We start from the raw sequence: 17178 nt of genomic DNA on the forward strand, positions 1-17178 counted from the left end.
CTCCCCAATTTGGAATTCCCAATGCGCTCTAAGTCCTCGTGGTGGCGTAGTGACTCACCTCAATCTGGGTGGCGGAGGATGAATCTCAGTTGCCTCCGCGTCTGAGACCGTCAACCCGAATATCTTATCACGTTGAGCGCGTTACCGCGGAGACAAAGCACGTGTGGAGGCTCACGCTATTCTCTGCGGCATCCACGCACAACTCACCACGCGCCCCACCGAGAGCCAGTTATAAACAGCATTATAGCGACCACGAGGAGGTTACCCCATGTGACTCTACCCTCCCTAGCAACCAGGCCAATTTGGTTGCTTAGGAGACCTGGCTGGAGTCACTCAGCACACCCTGGATTCGAACTCGTGACTCCAGGGGTGGTATTCAGCGTCTTTACTAGCTGAGCTACCCAGGCCCCAATTTTACAATTATTTTACAATACCTGAATCTTTAAAATGCTACAGATATTAGAAGCCTTTATTTATTTTTATTTTATTTTTGTCACACATTATAAATTTTTGAACATATACAGTGAAATTATTTTTTCACATATGCTGGCGTCAGAGCGCAGGGTAAATACGTATATAATAGTAAGTAAATAATACGTATATAATAATATAATACTTATTAATATATAGTGTAATATGTTAATACTGCACCGTAAGTGTTAGGTCTGTGCGAGCCACCTACTGACAGCTGTGTCCCCACCCCCCACACTTTTTAAATGACTGCTACACCCCTGCATGGGATGCTATATGAGATTTCAAGAAGACAACAGGATTTCTTAATAATAATAAGGCAGAGGCTATTTGCATTAAGTGCACCCTACACCACCCTATCAGTGTGAGGTAATCAACCTTTATATTCATTTTATTTATTATTACAAGTAGTATTAAATGAGCAATATTTAACACTGACATCAAGCATTTAAAATGGGTACTGCAGTCCAAATTCAAAATATTGGAGAGTTGTCTCCCCCGCCCCCTCCTCCCCAGACTCAAAACTCATGTGGGCTGCCAGTTTGAGGACACGCAACAGGAATGAGCAAACTGACAATGGCAAGCGACGAGCTTTTCACTGTGAGCTAATCAGCTAATGTATATGTTTGCAATGTTTTTATTGTTTGCAAATTATAAACCAGCTCATGTGAATTTTTCCATGTTTCAAATCTGGCAACCCGTGGTGTCGAAATACTATTGGGAAATGGGCAGTGGGCGGGATCACACAGGCCAAAACAAAAACGGAAATTCCGGCCCGGAATGGCCATTTCGAAGTAGAATATACTGGCTGTAGCATTGTTATCGGAGAAGCCAGTAGTTCAATTTAGCATGTTTCCTAAATCTCTGATAACATATTATGATAATTGTATGCTTTAGTGCAGTAAATATATTACATATTGCACCTTAATATTAAGAGTGGAGACAGAAAACAGGATGGGGAAAACTGGGTCAAAAGCTGGAATAGAACCCAGGTCATCCGGATAAAAAAAAAGCACATTCACTCCATTTTATCAGATTAAGCCACTGCAGAAACAATTAAGCAACAGCTTGTCTTTAATTTCTTTGTTTCCATCAGATTATTTCAGTGCAAATAGCCACACTGTGTGGCAGGTATAGTCACTCTATGATAATGATAATAATAATGTTATATTATTGATATTATTAAAGTTTCTAATGCTTTCCATCATTAATACGCTGAGATGCGAGCAAAAAAGCACAGTCGAAAGCATCTGAACAGAATGCGCATGCGCGAGAGGGATCCCTTTTAGACACAACCCTCCACCAGGGGATGCTTGACTCCATTGAACAGCATTCACCTCACATGCCGTTTTTATCTTTTTGAAGACATTTGTTCACTAAAGAGTAGATGTAGTTATTAAAATACATTAATTCAAAAGATATATACCGTAATTCGCCACTGCAATATTTTAGAGCCATGTGCAGTAATCACAAACGGCTGTGATTGGTCCACCCCGACCAGCGCTGAGAAAAGTAACAAGTATAACGTGATAACGCCGTTGGCTCATTGCTTAAACAGAGATTAACAGCGACCTGAATAATGATATTTATTGATCAAATTTAATAGCAATTGAATTGAAAATACAAAGCGAACAGTAAAAATAAGTGAAATATTATTTAGACCCATCGTGCCTGCCATAAGCACTATATCAGACATTATATCTATATTAACAACATTTGTGTAGCGCCATAGTGGAAATTCACAATTTTTATTTGGAGTTTTTTTTTTAAGGTTTAAATAAGTCGATCGCATTAAGTATTTGACCGAATGTTATTAGATTAAAAAAGTCTAGAGCAGTGCAGGTAAATTGTTTCTCTGTTTTTGTCCAAAAGAGATCCAATAACGTGTGACAACATGCCCCGCTACAGTTCGTTATTAAAATAACTATACCCTACCTTTCCCTGGCCAATCAAGGTGGAAATATTTAGTAGCTTTTCTGTAGCCAAGACGTCAAGTTATGTCTTAGTACCGAAATTGGCTTTCAAAAATAAATCTAAAAAATGTGACAACTAGCCCCAGTCTCCCCCCATACTGTATTGTTTCCAATAGACTAGTAGTCTTACATTTCAATGAAATAATCTGGCCTAATGTCGTAGTGAGATCAGACGTTTCGTGCCAACCTGACACTCCTCTAGTCTTGTAACATAAACATGACATCATCCAGGGCATGTGATTTCCCCACCCTACTGACAGGGGGTTTCCCCTCATACTGACGATCATGTGACGCGTGACGTCATGAGCGCCGTGACCTCCAATCAGGAAGTGAAGGCAAACCGATCAGTCTCATCGAAACTAACTCCTCGCCCGCGTCTGAAGAGGAATTCACATGTAAGTAGGGCATTTATTACACGTTTTACTGTTTTTATTTTATCGGGAATACATAAACATTTGGTGATTTGTTCAAGTCTACGGGGTGTCTTGGGTCTTTGTTTACTTTTGGTGAATCGACTCCTGTAGCCGTTTAGCTAATCAAGTCTCTTCCTGGTTTGAACCATAAGATTATTGACAACTTTAAACGTGTTTAAAATGTTTTATTTATGAGTCCTATAGTGTTCAGTAAAGATGTATTAATACATATAAAACAAACTACTTCTTGTCAGCCATAGTATTGCTTAGTTTTTAATGTTTTGTTCAAGGTGTCTCTCGAACACTTGTGACTCATATTAAAGTAATATTCCTGGTTCAATACAAGTTAAGCTAATTTAACAGCATTTGTGTTATACTGTTGATAACCACAACAAATAATTTCGACTCGTCTCTCCTTTACTTAAAAAAAGCAAATATCTTGGTTACAGTAAGGCACTTACAATGGAAGTGAATGGGGCCAATCTGTAAACATTAAAATACTCACGGTTTCAAAAGTATAGCCACAAGACATAAACAATATGTGTGTTAACATGATTTTAGTGTGATAAAATCACTTACCTTTTTGTGTAAAGTTATAGCCAATTTTACAACTTCTTTGCCATGTTGATGTAACGCTGTATACCCTAAAACCCTAAAACGACGATTTAAACAACTTTACAGCTCAAATAATATACTAGTTTTAACAGTAGAATTAATGTAAGTGCTTTTATAAAATTATAAGCTTCACTTTTCTGCTTTTAAAGCCTCCAAAAATTGGCCCCATTCACTTCCATTGTAAGTGCCTCACTGTAACTCATATTTTATTTTTTATTTTGAAGAATTTAGGGACATGAGGGCTTATAAGAGGAAAAGAGGGCTTTTTTAAAATTACATTATTCACTTGTTTATATGTTGTATTAAGTTGACTCTTTTCTGTGTCCTGTATTGTTTCTAAATTGGGAATAAAAGCTTAAAATAGTTTGTATAGGAACAGAGTGTAAACAAACAAACCATTATTTCGAAGTAAAAAGCAAACTTAAAGGAATGTTCCGGGTTCAATACATGTTAAGCTCAATCGACAGCATTTGTGGCATAATGTTGATTATAGGGCTGGGCAATATGTAAAAAAATATTTTAGCGTTAATTGGCTTAAAAAATATGCCGATATCCGATTACGTCGTCAACCTCCCTACCGAGGGTCGGTGAATTTTTTTGCTTTATTGATTTTGCTTTAAAAATGTAATTCATTTATTGAAACACGAAAAAACTTCTTTTTATTATTTGGAATGCCCAGTTCCCACTACTTAGTAGGTCCTCGTAGTGGCTCGGTTACTCACCTCAATCCGGGTGGCGGAGGACAAGTCTCAGTTGCCTCCGCTTCTGAGATAGTCAATCCGCGCATCTTATCACGTGGCTCATTGTGCATGACACCGCGGAGACTCACAGCATGTGGAGGCTCATGCTACTCTCTATACAGCACAACTTACCACGCACCCCATTGAGAGTGAGAACCACTAATCGCGACCACAAGGAGGTTACCCCATGTGACTCTACCCTCCCTAGCAACCGGGCCAATTTGGTTGCTTAGGAGACCTGGCTGGAGTCACTCAGCACGCCCTGGATTCAAACTCGCGACTCCAGGGGTGGTAGTCAGCGTCAATACTCGCTGAGCTACCCAGGCCTCAACAAAAGACATTTCTAAATTCAAATTGCACTGGGGACTGTGGACGCCTTGGCCCACAAGTGGCCGACGAAACGCAAATATGCGTTTCCCCCGCGGTACGTCTCCTCCATTCTGTCATCAGCAAAGTCCGAGAGGACAAGGAAACGGGTTCTGTTGGTTGTGCCAAAATGGCCCAACCAATCATGGTTTCTGGAAATGGTGTAGATATTAGGCGGCCCTCCATGGGAGATACCGCTGAGGAGGGATCTGCTCTCTCAAGCGCAGGGCACAATTTGGCATCCCCAGCCGGAGCTGTGGAACCTACACGTATGGCCCCTGACCCAATTTGGGTCAGTCTGTAATGAACACCATTTTGCAGGCTAGAGCGCCGTCTACAAGATGCTTCTATGCACTAAAATGGCGTGTGTTTGCGGATTGGTGCTCTTCACGGACTCAGATAGTGCACCTAAAAGCTTTCTCGTCTCCACTGTCTAATTCCGATGAGGAGCAGTTAGCGCATGTTTATTGCACACGTATGTGGAGCGCACTCAGCAGTTTAGACTGTCAGATCAGCTCTTCGTTTGTTATGGAGGATGCACAAAAGGCATGTCCGTCACCAAACAAAGGCTATCTAACTAGATCGTTGATGCAATCACCCTCGCTTATGAATCACAGGGAGTGAGATGCCCTACTGGCGTAAAAGCGCATTCAACTAGAGGCATGGACAAATGGTGTATCCCTACAGGATATATGCTTTTCAGCAGGATTGTTTTCGCAGAACACGTTCGCGAGATTTTATAACCTAGATGTGGCGTCCATCCAGCTTACTATTCCAACACCCGGCAGGTGAGCCCAATGTCCTTATTACGGGTGTGCTACCTGTTATCATTTTAATACAGTCGCCTGTGTAGGCCGCTATCCAATTTACTCCCACTAGAAGTCACAGGCTCTTCCAATAAAAATAAAACCTCCCTTCCTACCTCTGGGTATGAAGGGGTTAAATTATATTATGTGGATTATTTGACTCATATACATCCTCCGACTGAGATTAACTTCCCATCTTGTTTTCACCATGTGGGGTTATTCATTTTCATACACACTTGATGACATATTATAGTAGGTCACCGCTCGACGGGCCTGTGACCTCATATACATATTCTTCTAAGTGTTTCTAACCTGGTGCATCTCAGGGTCGCTACGTAGTGTGGCGCGATGGGATTCCGTTCCCCAAAGCGTTCACTGCAGTGTCTAGTGAACTGAATCGATAGGGAACGTCTCCAGTTACTCATGTAACATCAGTTCCCTGAGATGAAGGGAACGAGACATTGCAAAACTTTGCCGCACTACTACTTCAAAGTTTTGAGGTATGAGGGATTGTCCTTCAGTCAGAAGATTCTGAAGAAATGGTGTGTGAGCGCCCGCTTATATAGGGCAAATGCACACCTAAAAGGGCGGGGCTCAAACACCATTGCCAATCATAAAATTGCCGTTATGATACAAGGGCTTCAAATAGGCCATGGAAAAGGAATTTCCCCAAAGTGTTCACTGCAAAGTCTCATTCCCTTCAACTCAGGAAACCAATGTTACATGAGTAAACGGAGACATTTCACACCGTGACCACTGTTTAATATATTTGGCGACTTCCCAGATCCATGGTTTTGCCATTTCTCGATACTGTCGATCATCGTCCGTTCGCAGTCGGCATCGTGATCTTTGTAAGACACTGTCGATATCTGATTATATTGTCCTATCACCCAGCCCTAGTTGATTACCACAAAAATTAATTTCAAATTTTCAAAAAAAGCACAAATCGAGGTTACGGTGAGGCACTTACAATAAATGTGAACGTGTCCAATTTAAGGTTTAAAGGCAGAAATGTGAAGCTTATAATTTTATAATAGCACTTACATTAATTCTTCTATTAAAACTCATGTATTATTTGAGCTGCAATGTTGTTTAAATCGTAACTTTTACAGTGGTTATAGGGTTTGTTTACATTACACTGTCATGGAAACGAAGTTGTAAAATTGGCCATAACTTTACACAGAAAAGGTTTGTAAGTGATTTTATCACACTAAAATCATGTTTACACACATATCCATTATGTCTTGTGGTTATACTTTTGAAACCGTGAGTATTTTAATGTTAAATAATTGGCCCCATTCACTTCCATCAATATTATGCCACAAATGCTGTCGATTGAGCTTAACTTCTATTGAACCTGGGACATTCCTTTAAACTTTAAAGTGCCACAGTAATACCATTTGATACTATGTGTATTCTTTGAAGTACCTTGGAGTCCTACTGTACATACAGTAAATACCATGCAGGGCTCAACAATAAGGATTATTTTCCCACTATCACAAATCATTCTCACAATTTCAGTTAAAACTTATTTATGTTAGCCAGCTAGATATCTTTATCTTGGTGATGTATTTAAATCACTATACTGTAGTACTGCTTATACTTATTTGTCTGGTTGTGAAATGATTTAGGATATTACAATTATCATTTACAATGTTTCTTGGGTTCCTGGAAGTTAGACTAACTGAAAAGGATCAAGTTAAACCTTTCACATCTGTGCTGTTGTCATGATATGGCAATGACATCACTCACCAAACTGGTTGTCTATAGCTTTATAGGCAATAGCTTTGATAACATGTCAGCTACCCAGGACACCCTCATGACCATCAGTATGGGTCTTTTTTGCCCCTTCCGTCTCATGTTTGGTTCTTGTTTGATGTTTGTCCACAGACCTGCATCATGCTTGGTGGTGGGTTTAAATCGGAGAGACTTCGTGTCAATCTCAGACTCGTCATAAACCGCCTCAAACTTCTTGAGAAGAAAAAAAGTAAGTTCTTTATCTCCAAGTTTTACACATTTGGAAGTTTCAGGTCTGCTACGTTCAAAATCTAAAATCTATTAATTTAAAGGGGCCATGACATATTATTTTTTTATTTATATTTTTCCTGTTAGTAAAGTTTTTTTTTTGCACCAAAACAGTCAAAATGATGTAATATATGATCATTTTCCACCCCGTCTCTGGCCCTCTGTCTGAAACGCTCAATTTTTGCCTAAGTGCCTCCATAAAACTTCAACGTAAATGCCCACTGTTATGATTGGCTAACATTGTGCAGCCCCTCAAATACAGCCATATTTTAATCTCAATCAGAGGAGAATAAACCAGCTCCACAACATTATAAAACTAAATTTCATGGTTTACACAGAAGGCACACCTGGCACATTGCATCTGAATATATTAAACTGTTCATTCAATCAGAGCAGCATCATAAACTATCAAACAGTCATGACATTTGAAACATTCATGAATGAAACTGTTTACTTATGGATTTGCGATCGGGTCTAATAGTGTTTTTAACTGCTCCATCTATCAATCACAGTTCCTTTGCAAAGCTTGAATAATATTGTGACTGGTTCACGCATATATGAGCTGAACACACATATAATCCAAGTTGAAATATGCTGAACACACATTATACAATCCATGGTGAAACATGATGCACACACACATCATCCTGAACTGATTTGATCAGGAACTTTGTTAAACTTCAGTCACTATTTCTTGATGTTGGGATGATGTTCCACAGACAGCGGCAGCAATGGAATGCAGCAGAACAGACGCATTTTTAAAAGTTGAGCTTGTACCTCTCTTAAACGTGGCTTATAAGAGTAGTAACTTGACATATTGTCTTATAAAAGTGGTGCAGGATGCATGATAACAGTCAAAGCAGTTCGTCTATTGCATGTTTATGTAGAAAAAACATTTAAAAATAGTCAAGATGGGCACAAGAAGGTGTCCTGTCTATGTCCCCTTTGATGTGCAGGAATATTAGGCCCTTATTCTGTCCTCTTCACCTTTCTGACTGAGCACCAGTGGGCTGACCAAGGGTGCAATGATGTAAAAGTAGGCGATGATGCATTTGTTTGACATCACGAAGTAGAGAAAATGCAAATGAGCCGTTTTTTTCATCTTGGTTTAAATAAATGCTCTTTTTTTTCTTTTTTTTTTATTGAAGAGGAAGTTTTGAGTTCTGAAGCTTACAATATGTTTTTATAGTACTATTCACTCTTACATGTTAAAAGATCAAGGAAAATTTGACCTGTCATGTCCCCTTTAAAATCAGCATGAATTCGAGATTGACCCTATTTGCGTTCTTGTTGCATGTTGCACACGGTTCATTGGTGCACATACCTTGTTTTTAGCCAGATTTTGTTTCTCGATATTACACTAAAATTAAGTTACGATCCAAACAATCCCCTCTCAATATTTTTCTCATTGACTATCCTGTTTCTCTCAGAAATGCATAACTTTACGGAAGGAAAATGGGTTGTGAACCCACTTTTCCATGTTGACTTTGAATTAATTTAGTCTCTTCTTATCTGAATCAGCTGAATTAGCCCAGAAGGCTCGTAAAGAAATAGCAGACTACCTGTCGGCAGGCAAAGATGAGCGTGCGAGAATCAGAGTCGAGCACATCATCAGAGAAGATTACTTGGTGGAGGCCATGGAGATCCTGGAGTTATACTGTGATCTACTCCTCACCCGCTTTGGCTTAATACAGTCCATGAAGTGAATAAAAAACTCTCAAAATATCACAATCACCATATCATTTGAAATAAATTGAAACTCACTGTCTTTGATTTCCGTCCTTTTTTTCAGAGAACTCGACCCTGGTCTACAGGAAGCGGTGTCCACACTCATCTGGGCTGCCCCACGCTTGCAAGCAGAAATCCTAGAACTGAAGATTGTGTGTATAATTTGATCTATTTAATCTCTATTCTGTTGCTGGAGGGGCATTTCTCTAAATCCAGTATGGATCATGTATGTCCTTTTCCTTTAACAGGTTTCAGACCAGCTGTGTGCCAAATACAGCAAAGAGTATGGAAAGCTATGCAGGACAAACCAGATCGGAACAGTTAATGATAGGGTATGATGTAACACATTTGTATAGTGATGGGCATGAAAAAAATTTAGTGGTCTTATTAGTGGTGCTTGCTATATTTTTCAAAACCCATAACCCTACATTTTAAACTACGACTCGTCCCGCAGTGTTTGTGCTACGGATATTAGGCAGAATGTTAGCCTCAGTCACCATTCACTTTCATTGTGTGGGGAAAAAGATGCAGTGAGAGTGAATGATGACTGAGGCAAACATTCTGCCTATCATCTAGTTTTGTGTTCCACTGAAGAAATAAAATCAACATGTTTAACAAAATAAAAATCTAGTTTTAATGTCCAATCTGACATTGCTTCCATAGCTTATGCACAAACTGAGCGTGGAGGCCCCTCCAAAGATTTTGGTGGAGCGTTACCTCATTGAGATTGCGAAAAACTACAACGTCCCCTATGAACCTGATGCCATGGTTCGGGTAAGACCCAACTACCTGTTTCTTTCCATGTCAGTCATCTATTTAAGCAGCTCTTGTATCAAATTGTTCTTATGTGTAACACTCTACTCACAGCCAGAGGTGTGTACGGGTGAAGAGGCCGATCTGATCGATGTGGACAGTGACTTCAAGAAGCCCGGAGGTGGTGGTGGTGGTGGTGGAGGGTTCACAGCCCCAGCAGTAGGCATGCCCATGCCTATGCCCATGCCCATGCCCATGCCCACAGCTTTCAACTACCCAGCACCCAAAGGAGCTGTAAGTCAAATCTACTCAACAATTGACCCTACGCTAGGCCCCACCTCAAAAGTAATGCCAATCACACCATAGTATCAGACAAGCTTTTGCTCTTTTCCAATGTAAGTCTATGGAAGTCATGTGCGTTTGGATAGTTTTAAAAGGTATTTCACAGAAATTATCCAAAATAGTGATAAATGTTGTTGCCAGGGCACTTAAAGTATAGAAATAGTGACACAACATACCCAGATAGGAAACATACAATATTCTTTTTATTTTTATCCCCTTTTCTCCCAATTTGGAATGAAGTTGCCTCCACTTCTGAGACCGTCAATCTGCGCATCTTATCACGTGGCTTGTTGTGCATGACACCGCGGAGACTCGCAGCATGTGGAGGCTCATGCTACTCTTCACGATCCACGCACAACTTACCACACGCCCCATTGAGAGCGAGAACCACTAATCGCAACCACGAGGAGGTTATCCCATGTGACTCTACCTTTCCTAGCAACCGGGCCAATTTGGTTGCTTAGGAGACCTGGCTGGAGTCACTCTGCACACCCTGGATTCGAACTTGCGACTCCAAGGGTGATAGTCAGCGTCAATACTCACTGAGCTACCCAGGCCCCCATACTTTTTCCCCTTTAAATAAATCGTAAAGTGCATGCTGTTGAATTATCGAATTGACATGTGTAACATCAATAAGGATACCTATATTTGCTCTAAGGTAAATTAATGTTAATTAATTTACGCGTTGAGGACGCAAGTCCTCACGTTGTTAGGTCAATGTAGAGATCATCAGAGTTTAAAGTACCATAGCGAGTATGTTATAAAAACATTAGGAATTGTAGAAACGTTCTGTTCACTGACATTAATGTTATCAGTCGTAATCACTATCAAAACACTTTTCTCTTTTTAGGCCTCGTCCACATTAATACATTTTAATTTGAAAACGTATCTTTTTCTCTACATCTTGGCCTTCCGTCAACACTGAGATGGCGAAAACGCTTTCCCAAGTGGATACATTTAAAAGCAACTTCTTCGCGAATGGCGATTTTTCGCATGCGCAATCAGGGGAATTAAGCGTTTTCATACATTTCAGTGTGGATGAGCACCTTTTGGAAAACACTTGAAAACGAAAATGCTGTTTTCATATGTATCCGGATTAATGTGGACGTAGCCTAAGTTTGACTCGCAGTCTCTGTGGTTTTTAATATTATTGCGTAATTTAGCAATTTCTTTATAGAAACACTGAAAATAAAATGTGTTAAAGTCACACTTAAGGCCCTTCATATGAAATAAAATAATGAATGGATGTGACATCATTTAGTACAAAATCTGGCCAAAAATACCTGATTTTTTTGTTTTCATAGAACATGTTGTGATTTTTTATTTTTTTTAATCTACAAAATGAATCAAATGTCCTTAAATACTCTTAAGTACCCATTCATGGTGTTGTTTGATATGCTGGTTCACTCATGTGCCGTCTACAGTCGAAAGCAATTCACACATCTGCCCAAAGTGAGATATGCCTCTATCATCATTCTTTTGTCTTTATTCTGCCCATTAACACTCTTTAATACACCCATATTTGCAGTAGCATCAGTGTTGTCATAAATTACAAAAACAGAGTGTAATCGGTGCATGTTATGGCCAATTATAGCATGTTAGCGCATTAGCACCATGAATGCAGAATGTAAACATAACAAATTACACATTATCTACTGCATTTATATTACTTTAAATCATCTATGAGTAGTTAAAACAGCTTCTTATACTGATCTCATGTGAATTCTACTCATAAATTGAGGCATGAAGTCATTGATGACACATTTTTAATGTCACATTAGATAGTTTTTACATGTAGTCTTGAGCGTCCTCATTTTTAAATGCTCCTCTAAACGCGTTCCCCAGCAGGGAGGCCGATGTCTGAAAGTTTGCAAATAGTACACCGTTACTTTAGCTGTTTCTAACTTCTTTTGGGCTCTGAACTTCCAGGTCATTCCAAATGTTCTGTAAAGCTTGTCTGAGTGAGCAACAGTAACCAGATTGGCAGATCAAATTAAATTAATTAAATTAAAGATCTTAGCAAAGGGTCAGCTGTTTACCAGTCTTAAACATTTTAGTCTTACAATTTAACTGCTGAACTTGTAGTTATAAATCAGTTTCAATTCCATTTTGTCCCTCATAGGAGCCCTTTAATGGTCCAGTTGGCACCTATGATGGCTTTAGCAACTTCCAGCCCCCAGTGAGAGGAGGGCAGCCCCCACAGCTCCCCAGCTGCCCACCCACCTATGAATCTGTAAGTGCAAGTGCTCTCAACCCCTCCCACCCTTCCAGACAGATGGGACGACCTGTTCACCTTTCAGGGAAGAGCAGTTTATTACAGTTCAAACGGTGTCTTAGTTTTAATCTAACCCAGTGAGCATTTGTATGGCATGTGCTAAAGGGTTGAGAACACTAACCTCTCTATCCTCTCTTGTGCCAATTACACTTCTTTGTTTGGACTTTTTGGGGAAATGATTTTAATTTAGTAAGTTGTTATACATTGTACATGAGTTTTGGACTATAACCCTACGTAAGAGTGAATCCCGCTTAGCCTGTCATTTCCAGGTCATATTTCACCCCAAAATCAAAAGGAAAAAAGAAATTGAAGCTTTATTTGGACATTCCCCCCCCCCCACAATTGTCATTACTGTAATGTAAAAAAATAAATAAAAATAGTTTCATCATCTTGTTACCATAATCAAGTCCTTGCATAATTATTTTGACTTAAAGAAGAAAAAAAAAAGAAAAAAATCATGTTTGCACTAAGGCAGCGACAATGGAAGTGAATGGGGCTAGTCCATAAAAATTAAAATGCACATTGTTTTAAAAGTATAGCCACAAGTCATAAACATTATCAGTTTTAACATGATTGTATTGTAATAAAATTGCTTACTAACCTTATTGGTGTAAAGTTATAGCCAATATTGCAACTTTACTGCAATGACAACACAGCACTGGTAAACCCTGTAATCTGGTGACTGCTGTAACACTGGTAAATCCCTGATTTTGTCACACTTAAATCATGTTAACACATAATTATCCTTGTGCGACCCCGCAAACACGTGTGGTTGTTGTATTTTGGCTTCGCTATACGCAACACATTTAAATTCATTTAAACTGACTGATTTCATTTCAGGAGACTCTGTGCTGTCAGTAAAGGGTTAAACTTTCTCTAGTTTTCTCTAGTTAGAGTCTCTAGTGTCATCTGATCTGCCATTTATAAAATTTGAGCAATTTATCGCCAAATGCCATGCTGCTAAGCACAATGTATACAATAGCACAAGGTTTTCATTAGAAATCGTATATTCAATGTGCATTATCACACTGAGAATCAATGGATGCATCCAGAAGCTGTCAAGTGTTGCTTTCAAAGGCTTTATATGGAGTTAGGATGAAAATCAAGTTCATTTCGAACTGTTCTGTGACCAGTGCAAACAGACAGCACACTGGAGGTTAAGTCATTTACTAAATAGGGAGCAAGGGAGCATCCTATTACTTTCCTATGCAGCTAAGTGCATTCAATCCTAAAGTCCAACCAAAAGTTCAGTTTCAGGCTGCAGATGATATTTGGCCACTCAACATGTTTGGCAGACCTGAGACAATGATAATCAGTATATACTGTAGATTCAGAAATTATCATGTATAATTTTATTTTAACATGGTTGGCAGTGATTGGATGATGCTGGACATTACTTTGAATCAGAATTAATTATGCTAATTTCAGCTGTAATGTCTGTAAAGTCTCAAAAACATGAATAACCAACATTCCTAGAAACATAATAAACAATTTGATGAAAAATCTGACTTTTTATAGCTTGGTATTATTTAAAATTTCACAACTTGGTCCCGCTGTCCACTTATGTGGACATACATTTTTAGGAAAACTATTTGCTATGTTTTTGTTTTTTTGCATGTTTATGAGGTGCTATTAGTTACAAATCAGAAAGGGAAATGAAGAACGCACACAGCAGTCACTCTTGGGTTTCAGGAGGATAACGTTTACATCTTGTAGCTATACTTTTGAAACAGTATGTTTTTTAACTTTTATAAACTGGCCCTATTTACTTACAATGTAAGTGCCTCACTGTAACCGTCATTTTGGCTTTTCTTAAAATAAATGAGAGATGATTTTTTTTTGTGGTAATCAACATTATGCCACAAATGCTGTCGATTGAGCTTAACTTTTATTGAACCTTGAATATTCCTTTAAATGGTTCTACAAAAGACTTTTGTTGTGCAAAATAAACTGTTTTTGGTGTGAAATTAGACATGCTTTCATGATTTACCAAGAAGCATTTACCTCAACAAATCCTCCACTGTGCATAAGATGGTTGAATCTTTACTACTACCTACATACACCGATCAGCCACAACATTAAAACCACCTGCCTAATATTGTGTAGGTCCCCCTCGTGCTGCCAAAACAGCACCAACTCGCATCACAGAATAGCATTCGGAGATGATATTCTTCTTACCACAATTGTACAGAGTGGTTATCCGAGTTACCGTAGACTTTGTCAGTTTGAACCAGTCTGGCCATTCTCTGTTCACCTCTCTCATCAACAAGACATTTCTGTCCACAGAACTGATGCTCACTGGATGTTGTTTTGTTTTTGGCACCATTCGGAGTAAATTCTAGAGACTGTGTGTGAAAATCCAGGAGATCAGCAGTTACAGAAATACTCAAACCAGCCCATCTGACACCCAACAATCATCGATCATGCAATCGTGTGGCAGCAGTGCAGTGCCTAAAATCACGCAGATACGGGTCAGGAGCTTCAGTTAATGTTCACATCAACCATCAGAATGGGGAAAAAATGTGATCTCAGTGATTTTGACCGTGCCATGATTGTTGGTGACAAATGGACTGGTTTGAGTATTTCTGTAACTGCTGATCTCCTGGGATTTTCACGCACAACAGCAGAATTTACTCAAAATGGTACCAAAAACAAAAAAACATCCAGTGAGTGGCAGTTCTGTGGACAGAAACACCTCGTTGATGAGAGAGATCAACAGAGAATGGCCAGACTGGTTTGAGGCATGAGGGGGACTTACACAATATTAGGCAGGTGGTTTTAATGTTGTGGCTGATCAGTGGATATAACCAGGACATATTCCTGTTGTTGCACGGGTCCATCCTGACTCACAGATCTTCAAATTATTTTAGACTAATAACAATCTTTGTTTTTTGCTGCGTCTTATGCGAGTTGTTAACAAATGTATTATTTTTCTTTAAGATCGATGATATATCAATGAAGCCCTCTTATCCTCACCAGGTGATCTCAGGTATTTAATGTGCCCCATTTTTTTCTCTCCCTTAGTTATATTAAATTAGTTATTTTCTCCGTTCTAAAAGCTCTGCTTCCTCTCCAGGACCATCTCCGTCTGGTAAGATCTACGACAACACGAACCTTCCCGAGCTTCCGTCTGTTCCTGACACACTCCCCGCATCCTCGTTTGGAGGAAACGCCAATACGTCAGAAGACATCGACTTTGACGACCTGTCAAGACGCTTTGAAGAACTCAAGAAGAAGACCTAATCATCGAGAACATCTGGGGGTCAAGACCTCTTCATAACCCTCATCTGCCACACAAGACTAATTCCCATCAAAGATATAAATGTACCCTGTCCATAATCACATACTGCTCTTTTTACTTTTGGTGGAGGTGTATTATAATATTTGTTACTTATCAGAATGAAGGATCTGATGCAGGATAGACGCTTGTGATTGGCAGTGGCAGAAAATTCAACAAACTCACTTAAGACTTTTACCTACATGGACTGTTGTCACAACGCCACCCTTTTTATGAGCACTTTGCATACAGGGCCTTGCTGACAACTACAACTAGTTAGTTATCTCTAATGTATTATAACTTTAGTGGCATGTATGACCACCTTTAAATGATTATATATATACAGTATACATTAATTGTCACTGTTATCTGTTAGCTTTCCCCGACTTATAGGAAACAATGATCTCAAATGTAACTTTTGTTTCCAGTAAATCACAAATCTCTAGTCATCTCAGTCTGAGTCATTTAGGAAAAAGCAGGTATAACCTGTCAGCTTTATTTACACCCAGAGTCGTGTAAAGAACTTGCCTAATCTACTTTGAATGACACAATGGGTTTGTTTTTAGCAAACAAGGTTAAAAACTTCAGACATGTGAGATATTTTGGGCAATAGGGGTGTGATTCTCAACAACAAAGTTTGCTTGTTTCTAGTGGTCAGAACACAGAATTTGAGATGATTGTTTTAGTTATGTACTAAAGTTAAGCATTTCCTTTCATTTTTTTGTGCTCTTTTAGTTAAACCTATAGTAATGTTGTTTGTGTTGCTTATTGAATGGGAGAGAATGTGTTACATGTAGAGGAATTACACCAATCAGCCTTCCTAATTTAGTTACCATCTCTGAAACTGTGGCCTTGCTGTTCCACGCCTTTCTCTCGAACATGTGACCATTTTAACAGCTTGTGCAGTGAGGCCTGTGTTCGTTAGTGTCTTTGGTGAGGGTTTAAAATATGATTTACTTATTTTTTGTAATTATTAGTTGATTCTGCCGGAGTGTCAACGTTGTAAGTTTGGTTTGAAAGAGTGAAAAAGTTGTGTTAGTTGGATTTATATCTGTGTGGCAGCTCTGCCCTTGACTTTATAACACTAATTTGTGCTTTTCTTCAAATCATCTGAATAGGATTTTGGCGTTATAGGATTGTTACTGATTTTAGCTTGCATTAAAAACAAATCTGATACTCATGTTATAGTCTATTTTCTTGTAACTTTTTCACTCAAAGAATTACTTAGTGAAAGACTAATCTGCAGTAGTTAGCAGTGTTTTAAAGTAATGATTGAACAACATCAAGTGGTGGATGGATGTGCTTGGTACAGTATGTGATGTAACTCAACCAGTTTTTACTCATTCTAACCACAAGAGGGTGCAGTGATACAACTAATATGAGTGTAAAACAAC

General features: G+C 39.0%; 1 protein-coding gene across 1 annotated transcript; it reads left to right on the top strand.

Moving 5' to 3' along the window:
* Nucleotides 1–2742: 2742 nt before the first annotated feature.
* On the top strand, nucleotides 2743–16964 carry LOC127411757 (IST1 homolog). The gene is made up of 10 exons (XM_051647493.1): nucleotides 2743–2839; nucleotides 7275–7371; nucleotides 8931–9111; nucleotides 9202–9289; nucleotides 9386–9469; nucleotides 9801–9911; nucleotides 10005–10184; nucleotides 12355–12465; nucleotides 15448–15496; nucleotides 15584–16964. Exons 1-10 carry the CDS (start codon nucleotides 2747–2749, stop codon nucleotides 15748–15750), a joined length of 1161 nt encoding a protein of 386 aa, XP_051503453.1. The 5' UTR covers nucleotides 2743–2746; the 3' UTR covers nucleotides 15751–16964.
* Nucleotides 16965–17178: the final 214 nt, after the last annotated feature.

Source organism: Myxocyprinus asiaticus, chromosome 2, assembly GCF_019703515.2.
Source record: "Myxocyprinus asiaticus isolate MX2 ecotype Aquarium Trade chromosome 2, UBuf_Myxa_2, whole genome shotgun sequence".
NCBI classification, from domain to species: domain Eukaryota; kingdom Metazoa; phylum Chordata; class Actinopteri; order Cypriniformes; family Catostomidae; genus Myxocyprinus; species Myxocyprinus asiaticus.

Excerpts from the sequence above, each read along its gene's own strand:
- LOC127411757 (XM_051647493.1), top strand. The coding sequence starts at position 2,747 with ATGAGCGCCGTGACCTCCAATCAGGAAGTGAAGGCAAACCGATCAGTC. Across the intron at positions 9,470-9,800 it reads TCGGAACAGTTAATGATAGG|CTTATGCACAAACTGAGCGT; the intron begins GTATGATGTAAC and ends TTGCTTCCATAG. Across the intron at positions 12,466-15,447 it reads GCCCACCCACCTATGAATCT|ATCGATGATATATCAATGAA; the intron begins GTAAGTGCAAGT and ends TTTTTCTTTAAG.